General features: G+C 34.9%; 1 protein-coding gene across 4 annotated transcripts in view; it reads left to right on the forward strand.

Moving 5' to 3' along the window:
- Nucleotides 1-1,727: 1,727 nt before the first annotated feature.
- Nucleotides 1,728-22,143, forward strand: part of LOC123534588 (cytochrome P450 4A2-like) — a 36,937-nt gene continuing 16,521 nt past the window's right edge. Inside the window, exons 1-2 of one of the 4 annotated variants that reach the window (XM_053518993.1) lie at nucleotides 1,728-2,028; nucleotides 8,357-8,555. In XM_053518993.1, the coding sequence (XP_053374968.1) occupies nucleotides 1,876-2,028; nucleotides 8,357-8,555 (352 nt within the window). In that variant the 5' untranslated portion in view covers nucleotides 1,728-1,875. Of the gene's footprint in view, nucleotides 2,029-8,356; nucleotides 8,556-20,341; nucleotides 20,742-22,143 lie in introns of those variants that run through there. The other 3 variants (XM_053518995.1, XM_053518996.1, XM_053518994.1) reach the window with 3 other exon arrangements.

Below are 22,143 nucleotides of genomic sequence, written 5' to 3' on the forward strand. Positions count from 1 at the left end.
AAGAAATTTGTTTGCTCCACATGTACGACCAAAACATTCCACTCGTGAACACCACATCCCACATCCTCACTCGTGGCTTTGCCACTCGTGAAAATACCGCACCCGGTGCTCACTCATGAAAGACACACCAATCCCACACCGAAACAAACAAACGCTCTCTGTAGTACAACCTCTCCAGAGCGGCCCTCTCTTAAAGCAAAACCCTCTCTATAACAACATCATCAAAATTTCCCTAAGCTGAAATATACTATCAAAATTTACCTCTCCAGAACAACAGCCTCTGCATAACAGTCAATATTTGTATCTCCCAAAGGGTGTTGCTCTACAGAGGTTGCACTGTATTATAAACGGAGAATGAAACAATATTAATCATTTTATGCTGACAGATAAAAACTGTGTTTTAGCCGTAGTGCAAATTTTATTACCTCTGACTGATTCAGTCAAACCCAGTCTTTTGTTATTTTGCTTGGCAGCACTGAATGCTTCCAGGATTTTCTTACCAGGTGTTTTAGTATATTTAGTTATCAATTAGTTTTTTAAATATTTTCACTATAGCATCTTGTTAAATTAAAATAAAACATGGTAACGTTTAATTTGTTAAGTAAACTTAATGATACATTTACGAATACCTGTCAGTTGTTTTCACAAACAAAATACAAATTTCTAAGCCAGAACATTTTTTTTGTTCTGTAATTTTCTGTATTTATTGCACGATCGAGAAATTGCAGTTAACCAATCCATAAACGGTGTATACAAAGTTTGTCCGCTCTGTTCAGAAATTAATTCGAATATGGATTAATCGGGCCCTAAATGTATTTACACATTCGTATATATGTTTCTTAAGACTTTCATTTACATATTCTGCCCTTTGCATTCGTTAAGGATACATCAGTTGGGGAAGGATTTATTTTATTTACACTGTCGAGTAACATTTGAACATAGCTGAAGTTTAGCGGTTAAATTTGGTGCGCAGCATGAAACGGTTTAAACTCTATGATGTTTTGCCACTGACTGTTTCAGTGACCCTTAACCCTTATCATGCCAGGCAGGATTGATTCTGTTTTTGCGACCAGTGTAGATCATGATCAGCCTGCACATCCGTGCAGTCTGATCAAGATCTGCACTGTTCGCCATTCAGTCAGTATCTTCTTTATATTCACCCCTTTTAACAGCCAATGGTACTGTCCAAATTGAAAAATGGGCAAGTTCATTTTAGAAATTTAGCAGGGTAAGGGTTAATATTATTAATATTTGTCCTTGTTATCTTATTACTTGACATTGTTCAATTACTTGTTTGTATTTACTCATCCGTGCATACACTTCTGTCCGGTGCTGTTTCAGTAAGACTGTGTTCTCTTTGGAATTTGGGATTTCTATTGATCTTTGCCCTTGTTTTTGAGGGACTGCAATACCTATCGTTTTTCCTATTGGACATTTATCTTTGGTTTTCAGAAAACAAGTGAACAAATTCGTAACATAAAATAGTACTTCGTCTAGAAGCACTGTCTCTGAAATTGTACATTACAACATATTTACAGTGACTTTTTAAGTGAGTAATTTCCTTGAACATTATTACACCAACATTATTATCTTAAGAAATTTGACACGCTAAGATAGTTTCAAGCATTAGGTTTTATATGGTTAAACACATAACTGATTACAATCATTAACAAGTAAAATAACATAGATCTACAGATTTTAAAGTACATTTGATAATTTACGCGAATCAAGTCACCGTCTATTTCTCTCAATGTTGAAATTATCTTACTGTGCATGGTGCATGTGCAATGCATTGTGAACAATTAATCATGTCAGTGCATTAATAGGAAGTTACCCGCACAAATCTTACTCATAATTTAAACACACTTTACAAACATGGATACTTTGATGACAGCGATATTCATAGGAATAATTTCTTTAGGTGTTTGGAAAACATTGATTATTTTGTTTAAGTACAAAGAACTATGCAGCAACCTGAAAAAAAATCCACAGAAGCCGTCACACTGGTTACAGGGACATGGGAAAGAGGTACACATTTTTATATACAATGAATATTCCCTCATATGCATAAAGAAACATGTTAATATGAGCCGCGCCATGAGAAAACCAACATAGTGGCTTTGCGACCAGCATGGATAAAGACCAGCCTGCGCATCCGCGCAGTCTGGTCAGGATCCATGCTGTTCGCTAACGGTTTCTCTAATTGCAGTAGGCCTTGAAAGCGAACAGCATGGATCCTGACCAGACTGCGCGGATTCGCAGGCTGGTCTGGATCCATGCTGGTCGCAAAGCCACTGTTGGTTTTCTCATGGCGCGGCTCATATGTTTTTGATTTTAGCAAGTCAGTTACGGTATTTTAGATTTAAAAAAAGTAAGCTTGTTGCTGATATATAACATTTATTACATACTCGTTTCTATTCCCGTAAAGTTACACTGGTACCGGAAACGTCAATATTTTTCCATATACTGACACCTGAATTTCATATTGGGTGTGTGACGTAATTCAGTGTGTGTTGTTGCACTATTTCTTTCTATTTTGTTTAGTACTGTCAATCCTGTTCGGGCTGTTGAACATATTTATGATATTTACATAATATTTATACGTATAGATGCGTATGTAATAAACAGGTTAGTATCTTTGCATCGGGAAATATGCACTCGTTCTTCAGCGGAAGAATATTGCGCTCCTAAAGTCGCGCAATATTTCCGCTGAAGAACTCGTGCATATTTCCCGATACAAAGCTAATAACATATAATTATATGTGTATATATAATACTTAAGTCTTGATTTGATCATTTTGAAGCATATTATTTAAGATTTTCCGAAACTTCTTATTTAATTTCATTGTAGCTGCTCTTGCAGATAGTCCTACCTATCAAGTCATTGATCAATATTTAATCCCCAGTTATATCCGGATTATTGCGGGAAGAACATATCTCAGTGCAAATTTAGAAATAATATTATTTGTACCATATCACACATCATATATAAAAACAAGAAAAAACTCTTCAGTATTTACCATGAAAATTACATTACAATGAAATGACATATCACTAAGTTTTTAATCCATACATTTACTTCTTTATTCCTATTAACTTGTGTCATGCAGGTGTACAGGTAAATGCAGGATAGGATTAATATTTTTGTCATTGATTGATTTTAGTACTATGTCTATGTAACAACAATGGGAAAACTCGGTACGATTACGAATAAATCCTCGATTTATATAGGAAAATGATACATTTAACATAGAAAACATCATAAATTACACATTTCTATTTATTCTATTATATTATATTATTTACGCGGTCATGTAAGGAGCATGATAGCGTTTATAAACTAGCTGAACCACCCAGCGGTGGTTTTGGCACTAACAATACCAAGGCGGTGCCATGCTGTGTGTTAAATTCATCCTTTCTGTATGTTTGTGTCTAATTGATACGTCTATATTTTTATTAGCTCGGTCGGTGGTCACTTATATACATTTGCAGACATACCCCTACTTCAATATTTTAGTTGCATTCATTGAATGCCGCTTTTCCACTTAGAACGTTGCCATTTGCTTTTTTACTGTTGTAACAACCCTGCGTCCTTTTTTTTGCTTAGTATTCATTACAAGTGCTATATTTATAAGTACGACTTTACGACTAATATTCATTACGAATATTACAATTAAAAATATTCGGGTGCAAACACTTCTTCTATTTCGTAAAATAGAAACTTTGTTTGTGTTTCAAAGTAAAAAGTATTAAACAATTCCAGAGGTGTACCTGGATGCATTACGAACTGTACGCCAGATATGAGCAGCATAGCTACGAACCAAGAAGAGATGCTGCGAATGTGGGGTAGGTGACGGAGGGGGCTCCATCCCTGGCGGATTAGTTTGTTGTGCCTCCCCTTGAAACTGTTGAAAAATTTTCGGCAAAAGATGCGTTCTCTTGCTATATTCCAGCGTTAATATATTTTGTTTGTCACATTTGTGCTACATATTACAACGATAATCATTTAAATTTATAGTTTATCAAACCACTCATGCTTACTGGCAGGGATCGTGACAGTGTCTAAAATTGCAAATTGGGCAGCCCCGGATACTTTGAGGAATATAACCATATTTTGTAGAAAGTTCTATGTAACTTTACCTTGGACAGTGTGTACTTCAATAGCTCGATCGCTCTGGCACGACAACTTGCCCGCACTAGCTATAGTATTCATTAATAATTTTATCTAAGATTTCAAAATGTTTAATATCTGTTTCGCAGATTTTTCATTGAATTACTCCGATACGATAAATAACAAAAGGAATTATGCCAGACTTAGAATGTTGAAAAATCAGAGTTCTGTGAAATGCTCTATACAGTACACTCCAGTATTTTTCAAAATATTTGCGTCACTGAAACACTGTCATTCTATGATATATTTTATTGTGCAACTGCCAAGACCCGCGCCGCTCGCCAAAGGGGCATTGCAATGTATCTGTTAGGGTAACTGCATCTAAATCCAACTGCTACACATGTGAACAAATTGCATATTCGAACCGTGTGCAATGTTGTTGTTATTATCATTATTATTTAATATCCTCTACAATGTGAAGATTGCATAGGCAATGTATGAAACGTTCTTTCACACATTAAAGATATACTAGTTGTTTGTTGTTACCGTTTTTGAAATCTTTATCAATGTTTAATTTAATGCACGACTTCTACATCCGAATTTTGACAAGTTTTGATAAATTATCTACCCGTTGCAAATATTCTAAGTTTTCTCACGCGAATTGTAACATTTTTTTTTTCTAGTTAGTGTAAACAACAAACGCAAAGTCAAACTGCGTAAATTGCTATATTTCGGTATCCAGATTTGAATATAGATAGATAGATTTAATTGCAACCATTCTAGCATAAACTCCTGTTTTTTGTCACTTTTCGGGGGTGTTTTAACAGGACAGAAGAGAGATTCTCGCGCTCACGTGCTGTTAAAACATCCTTTTATATAGAGTTTATTGTTTATTTCAGTCATGTTTACAGTATAAAAACATGACATATACATAATAAAACACAAGTAAATGGCCACTCAAATTTGAATTACAAGGGACTATATATATAAAATTTCTACATATCACATATTTCACATTATTCAATATATGTTTCTAATGATAATATAATGAGCATCACCGTGTGACAGCCAATGCAAGTGGTCCAACAAGCGATATAGCCAGCAGATCCAAGCCATCGGGAACAGAACCACAGCATCCTCCCATCTTCTCTTTATATGCGCATGCCGTGGCAAAGCGTATAACGGCCCCAAATCGGATAATTCAAAAGGAAATGACGTCAACGTGAAAAAAACTCGGACATTCCCGCGCATTTCATAGAAATTTAATTGCGTTGAGGGATAATGCAGTCATTTAATTTCCCTACATTAAAACGTCTTCAATATCACGCAAAGAGTGTTATATTTAGCGTGACTTTTTTCTTACTCGAGACATCGGCTGATCATTTTTGTTCTGCTGCTGCTCTCATAGTTTACCAATAAAACAACATGTCATTTAAAACTTAACAGCAGAGTGAGACGGGTGTCCTGTTTTGCACAAACAAATTTTCCGACATGACCAAATTGAGTACATCGAGGTTAAATGGACCTATACATTATATGGCCTGTTATTGCATACGGTGCCTCTATTTGGGGGGAAAGGTCATATTCCTGTGTTGATGCTATTCAGCATAGGGCTATGAGGTTTTTCCTCGGTGTAGGGCGATATACGCCGACCGGTGCAGTAGCAGGCGATATGGGCTGGACATCGCCACTCGCTAGACAGTGGATTAGCATTGATAATTTCATTGTTCGTATGAGTAAAATGGATAATAACAGGTTGAATAAAGAATTTTTGTATATCTAGACAAGATTGGTAACTACAGATGTAGGAATTGGAATTTTAGAGTTAAAACATTGTTACGTAAGATGAATTGTTCAGAATTTATTGTAAATAATGAGACAACTATTAATAAAAGAGAACTCAATACCAAAGTTACAGACTACATAATGAATGATTTTAAATATAATTGGTTACAAAATGTCAATAGAATTAATGGAATTAATGGAAGAGGAGGTAATAAGTTAAGAAAGTATAAGTTAATTAAACAGGATTATGGTGTAGAAACTTATTGTAAACTCATTATGTCTAGATCTCACAGGGCTGCCTTTGCAAAATTTAGAGCCGGTGTTGCTCCGTTGAGAATTGAAACTGGGCGGTATGAAAACTTGCCTGTTGCTGCTCGAACTTGTCCGTTTTGTGTGTCTTTAGTTGAAAAAGAAATACATACTCTGTTCTTTTGTCCAATGTATAATGATCTATGTAATTTACTATTTGAAAAAGCTATACATTTAAATGTAGATTTTGGAAATATGACAGAGGAAGAAAAATTCATACTTCTGTTTACAAATGATGATATTATAAGAGATTGTGCAAAAACCTGCTTTTTAATTTTACAACGGCGTCAGACATTTTTGTGCAAGTAATGTGGGAGAATGTTGTGGGAGAATCAAGATTGTTTGTTGTCTTCTTATGAATGCTTCGGGGCAGAATGAGTCGGAATCTTGGTTCCTCCATGATATTGTCCTCACATGTAGTACATATTTCATAATGAACATGTGTACATAGCAATAAGCTTTTAGATAGTACAATATATCTTAGTGTATATAGAAGTGGTTTTAATAGAAGAATTGTTTTAACGATGAATAAATGTATAATGTATAGTCTCTAATAGTTCTATATAGAACAGTTATGTACTATTATATGTATGTTTATAAATGTATATTGTTATTGTATGTATGTGATAGAGGCTCTAATAAACAAATAAACTAGTATAATGCAGACTGGCATCAGTCGTTAGAGTCACTTGGCCATAAAATCAATCCTCTCTAACAGCACTTTCTGAAAAAAAAAAAAACAATATCTCTAACCGCTGACTCTATCGACCTGAACCGGGCAGCTTTCATCCCTACTAATAACCACCATCTGTATCTATATGATCTATATGTATCTATATGATTTACAACAATTAAGATACACAAATATTCGTGCAAATCAGAAAAATGATGTTGAAGGATTTTTTTTCCAAACTGGAAGTGGAAAATCCTTAGCATTTGAAACTGCGCCATTCGTGCAAAGTTATCAACGGACAGTAATATTCTACCTAAAATATGCTGCACTGTGGTTTCACCGCTTTTGTCTCTAATGAAGTCGCAGGAGAAAGAAAATTCTTCTATCTAGAGGAGTAAAGGCTAATTTCCGTTCTTTTTATTGGAGAAATAGCTGCTCAAGACGTTATATAACCTCAGAATTGCATTTTATTAGTTTGCTGAGATGAGCCTGAGAGAAAATGGTTTTCTGAAAAAATGTGGTGTCTCTATGAAGAAAGAAATAAACATTAATACAGATGTCTTAATCTCAGCAGACTTTGTAAGTCTAAGTATTATGTTGGTATGTTTGTAGAAAACGAGCGCTCGGTCGTTGTCGCAGAAAATTTGTTGGGTATAACGACGCACCGTCACTTCATTACTTTTTTACTGTTGTAAAAATACTGTATTATTCTGGTACATTCTTTATCTGGCGTAATAGTCATTATAAGTGTTATATTAATTATGACTATTACGACTGACAACTAACATTTAGGGCAACTATTATGACAAAAGTCAATCAAAATATTCGGATGCAAAAATATCCTTTATTTCCTAAAATAATAACACTGTTTCTGGTTCAAAGAACAAACTGGACAACTTCAAAGATTCAAAGTATAACATGAGTGATTATACAATGGAGCGGAATATATTCTGTGTTATTTTATATGCTTGTCAAGAAAGTGGAAAACAAGTAGATATAACATTTTCATTAATAAAAGACCCACCACAACCTAGTGGCCTACATTTTTTCCACCCACATGAAATTCGTGTAAATCATTCTAATACTGCTATACTACAATATGACAGGTGGACAATTCAGGCCCTCTCTTAATAAATGTGTTTTCACAACTTCATCTGCAAACTTAATCAGTCAGTCTCTTTTCAGTATAGTTTTAAAAACATTGATAAATAGCTGTTTTACCCTGTAGAAGCAAAGTGTGGACTAAATTTGCCTTAATACATCAAATAATATACATACTGCTATATTCATTAAATAAAATGTTTACACGTTAAACACATTGTCTTGGCCTGATATACATCACTGTCAACTTGTAACTAGTTACTTGTATTTCTCATTTTTATCATGCAAATCATGTATAATAACCATCATGGAAATACAAAAGAATACAGTTATTCTGTGGCGCGTCTTTAAGTACAACTCGTTTCAATATTTTGCAGGTGAAAGATTCGATAACGTACAACAACTATGTAATGGACATCATTAAAGGGGGTGGCAGAATGTACTGCATTTGGAACGGTCCATTTCCTATTTTAGGAGTGTGTCATCCTTCTGAAACTTTTCAACAGCTAATCAAACAAGCACCAAATAAAGCACATGGACTTACAGATTGGTATAGAATAATGGAACCATGGATAGGTTAGAGAGTTAGAGAGGCGGTTATACATTTATTACTTGAAACAAATTATAATACTCAGTAAGATATTATTAGGTTATTTAACATTGTTCTGTACAATACGGAGATATATTTGGACGAGTACCCAGCTGAGAAAACCATATTGGACCAGCCGCTAGGCGAGTTCAATATGGTTTTCTCAGCTGGGTACGAGTCCAAATATATCTCGTATTGTACAGTACAGTGTTAAATAACCTTTTTATTCCATATCTATTTTATCTTACTATAATAATAGTTTAAATTAAAAATATTTCACTGAATATTGTATTCCTGCCTTTTCTAGTTTTTCCCAGCTTAATTGGTATGAGTGCAAATATATATTATACAGCACAATGTACATGAACGTTCGCGATTGGATAGATAAAATAGGTATAGAATAATATGTCTTTACAGAACATGAACCACAGATATGCTTTGTAATAATCTTTGAAATAGACCGAAAACGAAACATCAAGTAATACACTACACCATTGCTATGCTATGAATAGATACAATATGACTAAAGCTATAAGTATGTAAGTAAGTAAGTAAGTAAGTAAATTGTTTATTATAGTGACATGTGTAAACAGTTTTACAAAATTAGGTCATACAAATACATACAAAATACACCCAGCCCAATGGGCCTATAAACATTAAACTTGCAATTATTACAAGTCACATATGAATACGATCAATTTTGTTTTATTTGAGCTAGAAAGACATTTCCAAAAATATATAGTTATAAAAGGACAAATATTTGGGGATTTTAGGGAGTTGAAATTCTTACAGTTTTACTTGTCACATTTAAACTATAGCAACTACTTCCCTTTTTAGTTTATGAATGTTGCCATCATTCTGTGTAAATATTTGTAATTATGTAATTAGTGATTACGTTTTTTTTAGCTCACCTGTCACAAAGTGACAAGGTGAGCTTTTGTGATCGTGCGGTGTCCGTCGTCCGTCGTCCGTCCGTGCGTCCGTCCGTGCGTGCGTGCGTCCGTCCGTAAACTTTTGCTTGTGACCACTCTAGAGGTCACATTTTTCATGGGATCTTTATGAAAGTTGGTCAGAATGTTCATCTTGATGATATCTAGGTCAAGTTCGAAACTGGGTCACGTGCCATCAAAAACTAGGTCAGTAGGTCTAAAAATAGAAAAACCTTGTGACCTCTCTAGAGGCCATATATTTCACAAGATCTTCATGAAACTTGGTCAGAATGTTTATCTTGATGATATCTAGGTCAAGTTTGAAACTGGGTCACATGCCGTCAAAAACTAGGTCAGTAGGTCTAAAAATAGAAAAACCTTGTGACCTCTCTAGAGGCCATATATTTCATAAGATCTTCATGAAAATTGGTCAGAACGTTCACCTTGATAATATGTAGGTCAAGTTCGAAACTGGGTCACGTGCCATCAAAAATTAGGTCAGTAGGTCAAATAATAGAAAAACCTTGTGACCTCCCTAGAGGCCATATTTTTCATGGGATCTGTATGAAAGTTGGTCTGAATGTTCATCTTGATGATATCTAGGTCAAGTTCTAAACTGGGTCATGTGCGGTCAAAAACTAGGTCAATAGGTCTAAAAATAGAAAAACCTTGTGACCTCTCTAGAGGCCATATATTTCATGAGATCTTCATGAAAATTGGTCAGAATGTTCACCTTGATGATATCTAGGTCAAGTTCGAAAGTGGGTCACGTGCGGTCAAAAACTAGGTCAGTAGGTCAAATAATAGAAAAACCTTGTGACCTCTCTAAAGGCCATATTTTTCATGGGATCTGTATGAAAATTGGTCTGAATGTTCATCTTGATGATATCTAGGTCAAGTTTGAAAGTGGGTCACGTGCCGTCAAAAACTAGGTCAGTAGGTCAAATAATAGAAAAACCTTGTGACCTCTCTAAAGGCCATATTTTTCATGGGATCTGTATGAAAATTGGTGTGAATGTTCATCTTGATGATATCTAGGTCAAGTTCGAAACAGGGTCATGTGCGGTCAAAAACTAGGTCATTAGGTCTAAAAATAGAAAAACCTTGTGACCTCTCTAGAGACCATACTTGTGAATGGGTCTCCATAAGAATTGGTCAGAATGTTCACCTTGATGATATCTAGGTCAAGTTTGAAACTGGGTCACGTGCCATAAAAACTAGGTCAGTAGGTCAAATAATAAAAAAACCTTGTGACCTCTCTAGAGGCCATACTTTTCATGGGATCTGTATGAAAGTTGGTCTGAATGTTCATCTTGATGATATCTAGGTCAAGTTTGAAACTGGGTCAACTGCGGTCAAAAACTAGGTCAGTAGGTCTAAAATTATTAAAATCTTTTGACCTCTCTAGAGACCATATATTTCAATGGATCTTCATGAAAATTGGTCAGAATTTTTATCTTGATAATATCTAGGTCAAGTTCAAAACTGGGTCACATGAGCTCAAAAACTAGGTCACTATGTCAAATAATAGAAAAAAACGACGTCATACTCAAAACTGGGTCATGTGGGAAGAGGTGAGCGATTCAGGACCATCATGGTCCTCTTGTTTCTTCTGTTGTATAACAGGCAATAATATACATATAGATAGGACCAGCAAATATTTGGCATAGCCATCACTTAGTAAAAAAGGATAAGTTAAAACAGAATGAAAGAAACCACTTTTATTTTTGAAACGCATTAAAGATACAACTGTTGATCATTTATAGTTTCACTATTTTCACTATATTGAATTATATCATTATTTGAATGAGATCATTTACAAACATACTGGTACAATGGTTTTGCCAGTTTCGGCGAAAATCCCACGGGCCGAATCTTGTAAGGTCTTTTCGCTTTTTAACAAGGCCATTCCTGGAATACAAATATAAATTTGATTAAGAACAAACCTCGCACACTTGCAAAGTACATTGTCAAAGCGTACTTGTACAGGCGTCAAAGTTTATCTAAATAATTTGACTCTCATATATTGATAAAACAGCAGAGATAATATTACCTTTACCATATTATTACGTAAATATCAATCCCAAGTTTTAACAAACACATTATATATTTAATTTTGAAGACAGAGCTCTTGCTACATTATATATAGTCACTACAGAGGGAAGAAAACGTCTTATCCTTGATCAGTTTTGATTACATTGAATGGTTTTAGAAGATAGATTTTCATAAGGCGTTATATGCATCTTTAAACAAACACATTTATAATTTTACTAATATTGTCTACACTGACTGTCGGAACCTGCACAGCATATTGGAGAATTATTGTTGTATTATTTGATATTAAAGATGTAGTAAATTCACACAAACTATTGTAACTATGGACAAGATAGAAATGAAATGATTGAAACATTATTTGAAAAATACTAAAATTACAAATACGTAAATAACTTTTAATTTAATTATTCTTACTACAGTATGGCTAATCAATAACCCAGCAGTACGTGTTCAGTATTAACATTGTATTCAAATATCAAAGCAAACATCGCCTAAGATTATCAAATCAACATTCTAATATGCTTTTTTCTCTGTTTAAACACTCTTACGCTAGATTCTAAAACCGTATTTTAACACTGTTTATACACTCGGGCGGTAATACGTCGCCCATCGTGCATAAATAGTGTTAAAACACTCTTTTGCTATAAATTATTTCTTAAATAATGTTCTTTCAGGGGAAGGTCTGATAACAAGTGGAGGTAAGAAATGGGAAAGAAATAGGCGCTTACTTAACCCGGCGTTCCATTCCAGTATTCTTTCTGGGCATGTGGGTGTAATGAATGAAGTATCAGACTCATTGCTGGTAAGTGACGAAGGGACACCAACTTGTCTAAAACTGACACCCAATAACACACCTACGATACTGTAAGCACATGGCACATATAAACGTAAATAAGTCTTATCAAATATACTTTTGTGCTGTGAATTCTATTTATAGAATTTGTGTGTTTACAGATTTATCAAAAGAATTTTCATCTTTATTTCAATTCCAGAATCATCATGATCATAGGTGAATCAAATATGTCTACAACGCAACGCAACATTTTTCTTTACGGATGATAACCAAATTAGACAATACCATGCCATTCCTTTTTTCTTTTTAAACCGCTAAATACTACTCACAGAGCATGCGCAATGATCTGGCAAAGTGCAGAGCAATACCTTAGGGTATGGCAACATTTTGAGTGGAAAAAATAATAGTATAATCTCACGCGAGGCGACTTTATAATGTTCTTATGTGAACCTTACTGTAGAAAGAAAACAGCTGGTACAATCTAGTAGCGTCATTTCGGATTGATCATATAAATAATTTTGTTTCATTTTGGCTTTGACATTTGCAATTTTACAGGAAAAATTAGAGGAAGCCTCACAGGAGAGTGGTTCGGTGGACACATTTCCATATTCATGTCGTGCAGCCCTAGATACAATGCTGAGATGTTTATTGTCTTATGAAGGCAGTATGTTAGAGTCGAACCAGTATGTAAATCACGCCACTTATGACATTTATCAGTTTTATTGTAACATTCTTGGAAAAGAAGAAATGAATTGTTTTTTCTAAGTCTCCATATTTATTATTTGAGATGAACTATTTTGCAATACAGTAAATTGTAAAAACATCCTTGAGTTTAAAATAGTAACATATTGAAAATTATAATCGTACTTTAAGATTCGATTAGGTTGCTAGGGGTATAGCAACCTACAACATATTTCGTTTGACTTGCCGCGATTCTATTATTTTGACTTATTTCGAAACTATCATTACTTTCTCGGAAATTTTCTCGTATAATCTACTTACCTGAGTACATCCAAATAGTCTCTCAGATAGATTTGCGTATCTTTATTTTACTGGGTTATTTAAGTGAAAATAAAGATTGGGGTTCAACTGTTGAGGGAGCAAAGTCTTATACTGACCGTACACGCACTCAAAGTTGGGAAGCCACCGCGCATACATGCCCCCATCTCGTTCCCAGCCAACATGTCCACCCTAATCCCCATTGCTCCTTCGCCAATGTCATCACTATTTCATGACTCTTTTGTTCAAATGTGGCCTTCTGAAATGTAATTTGAAACAGTCCTCCTTCGTTGAAAATTAAAAGCACCATTGTCAAATTATATTAAACTTTAAAATAAAATGTAATGTTTGGCTAAAAATTTACAATAAATGTTTGTTATCTTGTAAATCTAAAATATTATATTGTTTATCTCCCTTTATTCATTTATCTATAATTATGTTTTCATTATTTCACATTAATTACAGACACGAGTATATCAAAGCTGTACAACGTTTAACGATGATTAGTTGGGAACGAATGGTGTAAGTAAAGTTGTAAATGTTTTCCGCATTTAATTTGATAGTTTGATTGTTTAAGACATGAGCTCAGACTATAATATTTCATGTATGCGTTGCAAAACCATGTGCAATCAAACTTTAAAAGTTAAATTCCTCCTTTTCACCAAATTATAATGTTAATAGTCAGAAACACTGCTGTTCCAAACATTGCTATGCATAAAGCTAAGCTCATGCCAAGAAAAAATGCAACTTAACGACTTTTCCCACAGAACTTACCATACGTTTCGTAAGATATGTTACCTGGGTAATTCCGAGATAGTGTGATGTCATAACTGCCTCTCTTTTAGGGACAAATATTGTGTATTGAATATCGTGATACGCAATGAATTATATATACAGTCAAACCTGTGCTAACGGCCACCTGTAATAAGCAGCCACTAGGCATTAACCCTGACCCTGCTAGTTTTCTATAATAAACGTGTCCATCTTTCAATTTGGACAGAACCATTAACCGTTAAAAGGGGTACACACCAAAAAGTTACTGACTGAATGGCGAACGAACAGTGCAGATCATGTCAGACTGCACGGATGTGTAGGCTGATCATGATCTACACTGGTCGCAAAGGCAGAATCAATTGTGTCCAACATGAAAATGGTTAACTTGAATTGTATAAGTGCCTATGAAATTAATTCAAATTTGTCCATGTTATGACTATGGTTTACATCATTTTCTTTCTCAAATTTATAATATATTAGACTGTTTTCAGGCAGCCACTCCTTTTATTTGACTTTCTCTTTAACTTGTCTTCACTCGGACAAGAGCACAATCGCTTGATAGAGGTGGTGCATAAATTTACAGGAGACATCATAGAAGCTCGACGAAGTTTTCTGGTAAAAAAAATTACATGTATATGAATCATTTGCTTTTAAACCATTCAAATTGAGTTTTATAATCTTAACAATGTATACCGAATATTATATATAGTGATTTTTAGTTTTTGGCCCAGAAGTGTAGTATTGTTGCCGAACAAAAGTTTGAAGTTTACACTATATACGATCTACTATATTAGCGACTGTTTATAAATAATATTTCATTCTAGTATAAAACAGCTGGTACAAACTTCTAGGGCCATTTCGGATTTATCGTATAAATAATTCTGTTTCATTTTGGCTTTGGCATTTGCAATTTTACAGGACAAATTAGAGGAAGCCTCACAGGAGAGTGGTTCGGTGGACACATTTTCATATTCATGTCGTGCAGCCCTAGATACAATTCTGAGATGTTTATTGTCTTACGAAGGCAGTATGTTAGAGTCGGACCAGTATGTAAATCACGCCACTTAATATATTTAACAGTTTTATTGTAACATTCTTGGAAAAGAAGAAATGAATTATTTTTTTCTAAGTCTCCATATTTATTACTTGAGATGTACTATTTTGCAATACAGTAAATTGTAAAAACATCCTTGAATTTAAAATAGTAACATATTGAAAATTATAATCTACTTTAAGATTCGATTAGGTTGCTAGGAGTATAGCAACCTACAACATATTTCGTTTGACTTGCCGCGATTCTATTATTTTGATTTATTTCTAAACTTGCATTACTTTCTCAGAAATTTTCTCGTATAATCTACTTACCAGAGTACATCCAAATAGTCTCTCAGATAGATTTGTGTATCTTTATTTTATTGGGTTATTTTAGTGAAAATAAAGATTTTGGGGCCAAATGTTGAGGGAGCAAAGTCATATACTGACCATACACGCACTCAAAGTTGGGAAGCCACCGCGCATACATGCCCCCATCTCGTTCCCTGCCCACATATCCACCCTGATCCCCATTGCTCCTTCGCCAATGTCATCATTATTTCATGACTCTTTTGTTCAAAAGTGGCCTTCTGAAATGTAATTTGAAACAGTCCTCCTTCGTTGAAAATTAAAAGCACCATTGCCATATTATATTAAACTTTAAAAAAAATTGTAATGTTTTGGCTAAAAATTTACAGTAAATGTTTGTTACTTGTAAATCTAAAATATTATATTGTTTCTCTCCCTTTATTCATTTATCTATTATGTCTTCTTTATTTCACATTAATTACAGACACGAGTATAATCAAAGCTGTACAACGTTTAACGATGATTAGTTGGGAACGTATGATGTAAGTAAGGTTGAAAATGTTTTCCGCATTTAATTTGATAGTTTGAGATTTCTATGTGTTTAAGACATGAGCTCAGACTATAATATTGTAATAGTCAGTCTAGCTGACATTGGTAAATAATTGTACAATCACAAAATAACTGGGTGAGGAACTATTTCAGACCAAACCAAACACGTACGATGCATAAATCATCTTAATAGACCAATAACTAGTGTGAATTGGTACACAAATGGCAAAGACATGAATTCCGTCAAGATTTGTTATGATCGCGGAAATGCGTTACAATTGCAAATTATGTTTCAACAAACAAACTTACGACAGCTATTCATAGTCATAGATATTTACCATCATCAACAGAGTTCATGCCAATAACAATCTCGTTCAATAATGTTGACAAACGTATAAACTCTGGATTGCTTACATTTACTCGTCAAACTTTTGACGGAAGCTAATTCCTTCCATGCCAGACGCTGTGAGAAATTACCAACAAGCAGCATTACTACCGTTAGTAAATATTAAATCCCCTAAGACTGCCGATTACAAAGCTGTAACCCTTTTAGGGATCCGTTCTGTGTGGACCTTGTAATAGTGCTTTTACTGGACCTTTGACGGATCTATCTCGCTTGACGGCGAATTGATACAGACGATAATCGTGACGCGTAACGATTTCATTGGCTAACTGGAGCCGCTGTGCGCGCTGATTGGACAGCGCTATGTTTGAAACTTTTCTGGCGGGACTATTCACTCTGGGGATATTAGTACGCAAAAGGCTATAAATAAAGCGAATGCCGTCAAGCTTCAGTTTTCCACCGTCAAAACGGGTAAATGGTTGAAACCCGTAGGTCATCAGAGATAGGTCTCTAGTCCGTCAAACTTCACTGGTTCCGTCAACCGTCAAGGTATACCGTCAAAAGAGCATTAATAACATTGATTTCTACATGACAATACTAAACGCCGTCAATTTCGCGAATGCCGTCAATACTGTAAAATCTGTCGAAATCTGTGGACGCCATCAAAATAGTGAATTCCGTCAAAATATCACAAAAACAGCAAAAACGTGTACATCTCCTTTGCCAAAGTGACATTTTCATAACATTTTAACAATCAAGAACATTGAAATACAGAAGTTTACAGCTAAAGTGACACTACCAAGGGTTATGAAATATAAAACAGAACACAATAACGTATTAATTACATGATTTAATTCAACATCGTTATAATAATATAGCAAATATTTCAACATCATTAAAAGTAATTGAAACGAATAAATCTTTCTATTGAATTACGTCTCTACCATCAGATATACGTACAGGTTACAAGGTAGTAAAAGCCATCCATTAATAAAAGCTATGTCGTCCAATAAAAAGGGTCTACACAAACCATAGGTTTTGAAGTAGTAAATGCCATCCAATGATATCCAATGATATAATTCAGAGATCAGGTTTTTACAGTAGTAAATTCTAAGAGCCATCCAGTACTAACTGTTATAGCGCCACCCATGACAAAGACCGGGTACGATTATAATATTTCATGTATGCGTTGCAAAACCATGTGCAACCAAACTTTAAAAGTTAAATTCCTCCTTTTCACCGAATTATAATGTTAATAGTCAGAAATTCAAGCGCTATGGTTTACATCATTTTCTTTCTCAAATTTATGATATATTGGACTGTTTTCAGGCAGCCACTTCTTTTATTTTACACACTGCTGTTTCAAACATTGCTATGCATAAAGCTAAGCTCTTGCCAAGAAAAAATGCAACTTAACGACTTTTCCCACAGAACTTACCATACGTTTTGTAAGACATGTTACCTGGGTAGTTCCGAGATAGTGTGATGTCATAACTGCCTCTCTTGTAGGGATAAACATTGTATATTGAATATCATACTACGCAATTAATTATTGATTTAAATTAAGTCAAACCTGTGCTAACAGCCACCTGTAATGAGCAGCCACTAGTCATTAACCCTTACCCTGCTAAATTTCTATAATAAACTTGTCCATCTTTCAATTTGGACAGTACCATTAACCGTTAAAAGGGGTGCACACCAAAAAGTTACTGACTGAATGGCGAACAGTGCAGATCATGATCAGACTGCACGGATGTGTTTGCTGATCATGATCTACACTGGTCGCAAAGGCAGAATCAGTTGTGTCCAGCATAGAAAGTGTTAACTTGAATTGTATAAGTACCTATGAAATCAATTTAAATTTGTCCATGTTATGACTATGGTTTACATCATTTTCTTTCTCTAATTTATGATATATTAGACTGTTTTCAGGCAGCCACTTCTTTTATTTGACTTTCTCTTTAACTTGTCTCCACTCGGACGAGAGCACAATCGCTTGATAGAGGTGGTGCATAAATTTACAGGAGACATCATAGAAGCTCGACGAAGTCTTCTGGTAAAAAAACAACATGTATATGAATCATTTGCTTTTAAACCATTAAAATTGAGTTTTATAATCTTAACAATGTATACCGAATATAAATCCAAATATTTTTAATTGAATCTCCGTGCACGTCTTACAAGTCGGGCTCTGTTCTTTTCCCTGTATTCTGTATTGAACAATCGTAGAACGTGCCTACTTCATCACCTACCGGCACATCGAAGGCCAAGTGTGGCATTAGCACAGACACTCCAGATTTAAAACAAATGATGAACAACATCATAATTCCTGACTTTTTGAGTTTGAGTCACCAGCTACATGTATTACGAACGCATGAATTCCGATCAATATCACTTTGACGCATTAAAACAGCGATATAACCTGTTTTGCCGTTATCATTCCGGACCGCGTAATCAAAAAAAAAAAATTTTTTTTTTCGGAGATTTTTACATCCGTGCGGGCGGGTGAATTTTTTTTCTTTTTCTCGGGAATGAAATCATTGATGCGGTAGTTCCGACGAACGACAAATCAATTTGGTATGGCCTAAAGTTTACTTTTTTATTTAATGAACTTTATGTACTTTATTTTCTTGCAGAAATTGTATCGGACAAGCATTTGCCATGAACGAAATAAAAATAGCGCTTGCAAAGTTTGTGAACAGGTATTATGCTCTTTAAAACACTACTAAATTACTTAAAACAATAGTGATCCGCTGGACAATACGTTCGCGTTATAGATTCGAGCACCCCCGTGTTATATGTAGATTTCATACACGTGTTACTTGTGATCAGTGTTTCAAACGTACAGAATAATGGACGACAAGAATAGGGCAACATGATAAGTTGCCGCCCTAATGCTGAATCTAGATTTAAATGCCATTATCAATTCATGGATATATATAAATGAAATATCCAATGATGGATCACAGGTCGATATGATTTCATTAAATTGGGAGCCAATCAAACTGAAAGTTTGAGTAACATTTTCGTCACCCCAGTGCTTCATTCAGACTCGCTTAACATTCCCAAAATGCCTTTATTTATTTACTATATATTATGTATTTGTAGATTTGAGGTGTTGCCAGTGAAGGACCACAAGCCCCAGTTTCTACCGTCTAGTGTTCTGAGATCATTAAATGGACTACCTGTCATGTTGAGGCGCAGACAACAGTAGGGCTGCGTGTTTCAGCTGCCACGATTTTAAATACCGCTTCTGACCGGTACTGTTTCAGTAAAACTGTGTTCTCTTTGGAACGTGTCGATTTCTATTGATCTTTGCCCTTGTGTTTTTGTGGGACTTCAATACCTATGGCTTTTCGTATTGGATATTTAACTTTGTTATTCAAAAAAAGAGAACAAAATTGTAACATAGAAAAGTACTTCTTCTTGTAGCACTGGCTCTGAAATTGTGCATTGCAACATATTTACAGTGACTTTTGGCCCTATGTGAGTCATTTCCTTGAACGTCATTACATCAATATTATCATCTAAGTGGGAAAGGCAATGTTGTTCTTATGTTAATTTCCTCTGCTAGAAATTCCTAAATCATTTAAAGGAGTGAAAGAATTTTCAAAATCGGCTTAAAAATAAGAAAATTGTAAGCATTTGAATATTTCATCAAAATGGTCGCCATTTTGTTTCCATGGCAACATGGCAGATTTATAAAATTTCTAGGAACATATTTTAAGTGAATTTACTTTTCTCTGTAAAACAATTTCTCAACTTTTTTTCAGCTATAATGAAACAAACTGTCATGTTTTACATCTTACACTCAAGAAACATATGAAATTAAACCATGACAGCCATTTTCTTCAATTCAAACTGCCATATCTTTTTCAATATTGGTTCTTATTTTTAAAAAAAATCTTTCAGCATTTTGAATGCTTTCATATCCCCGCTAAGAAATGTGGCACGCAGAGATAGCCTTAAACCAAAATGTTAAATCACTAAGTTTTTTATGGTATGGTAAAAACACATAGCTGATTACAACCGTTCACAAGTAATATAATATACAGATTTTTAAGTATATTTGAAATATACGCTAATCAATTTACCATCTACAAAACTATTTCTATATATATACTCTATGTAACATTATCTTGGTGCGCATGGTGAATTGTACAGTGAATCGTGAACAATTAATCGTGTCACTGCATTAATAGAAATCTTGTTCATGATTTAAACACAGTTTACAAACATGGATGCTTTGATGACAGTGATATTTATAGGAATAATTTCTTTGGGTGTTTGGAAAGCTTTGATTATTTTGTTAAAGTACAAAGAACTGTGTAGCATACTGAAAAATATTCCACAAAAGCCGTCACACTGGCTACAAGGACATGGAAAAGAGGTACACATCTTTATATACAATGACTATTCTCTCATATGCATAAAGAAACAAGTTGATATGTTTTTGACTTGGATGGCGGGTTCGGATGGGGGATCCAAGGGAGCGGGGACCTCCATGGCCGAATGGTTAAGGTCGCTGACTTCAGATCACTTGGACCCTCATCGATGGCCTTGAATTCTTCATGTGAGGAAGCCATCCAGCTAGCTCACGGAAGCTCGGTGGTTCTACCCAGGTGCCAGCTCGTGATGAAATAATGCACAGATGGGCATCTGGAGACTTCCTCCACCATCAAAGCTGGCAAGTCGCCATATGACAAATAATTGTTTCGGTGCGACGTTAAACCCAATAAAATAAAGTGATTTGAGCAAGCAAAATTACAGTAGTGGATCTGTAACAACAATTGGTGGGAAAGGTCGGCGTGATTACGAATCCTCGTATGCAATTTCAAGATCATTCGACCAGAACAGAAAACCACTCAATTTTCGTAACCCCCGGAGAATGCTAAAATCTCATATGCAGACAGAATATGTCATAGAACGGAAAATGCCATTTGCCATTACGAGTTCCTTAACAGAATTTTGCGGCCACAGGTCGGTATTGATTTCCCATTGACTTCCTGTAAATATCCGGGGTGAAGGCCATTTAACAGCTAATTGAAACTGTACATTTTAATTGGTGGATGAAAACAGGCCGGTTACTATACCTGCAAAAAATCTGGGGTGAAGGACATTTTTACAGCTGATTGAAACTGTACATTTTGATTAGTGGATGAAAACAGGTCGGTTACTACCTGTAAAATATCTGGTGTGAAGGACATTTAACAGCTGATTGAAATTGTACATTTTGACTGGTGGATGAAAACAGGCAGGTTACTACCTGTAAAATATCTGGGGGTGAAGGACATTTAACAGCTGATTGAAACTACATTTTGATTAGTGGATGAAAAATACCGCAGGTTTTCGTATGGAATAGTTACAATTTTAAAGCGATGTGCAGGTGCTCTGAGCTGTATTGTTAGACAGTATAATCCGTTGCAAGACTCCTGTCGTAAACCTGAATCCCCTCTGTAATGAAACTGCGGCAGAGTTCGACTAAAAAGCTGCCAACTCTGCCAATCTGATACGAATTGATGTCCCGTAAACGATTTACAGTCAACTCGTCCTCCAGTCAACTCGTATCCATTTTGGTCATTTCGTATTCCTTGACGATATCGAAAATGGTCATTTCGTACCCCGCTTTTCGGCACGTCTTTTGAGACTTATTTTTTGTCAAAATTTCCTAGATTATGATTAATATGATTATGATGTAAATATATGTTCTGTAAAATATGTTCTACATAAAAACATGAAAAGTTTACTTTAAAAACTACATTTTGTTTTGCTTCATAAATACCCTATCGTAT

The sequence above is a fragment of the Mercenaria mercenaria genome, chromosome 12, assembly GCF_021730395.1.
Source record: "Mercenaria mercenaria strain notata chromosome 12, MADL_Memer_1, whole genome shotgun sequence".
Taxonomy (NCBI): domain Eukaryota; kingdom Metazoa; phylum Mollusca; class Bivalvia; order Venerida; family Veneridae; genus Mercenaria; species Mercenaria mercenaria.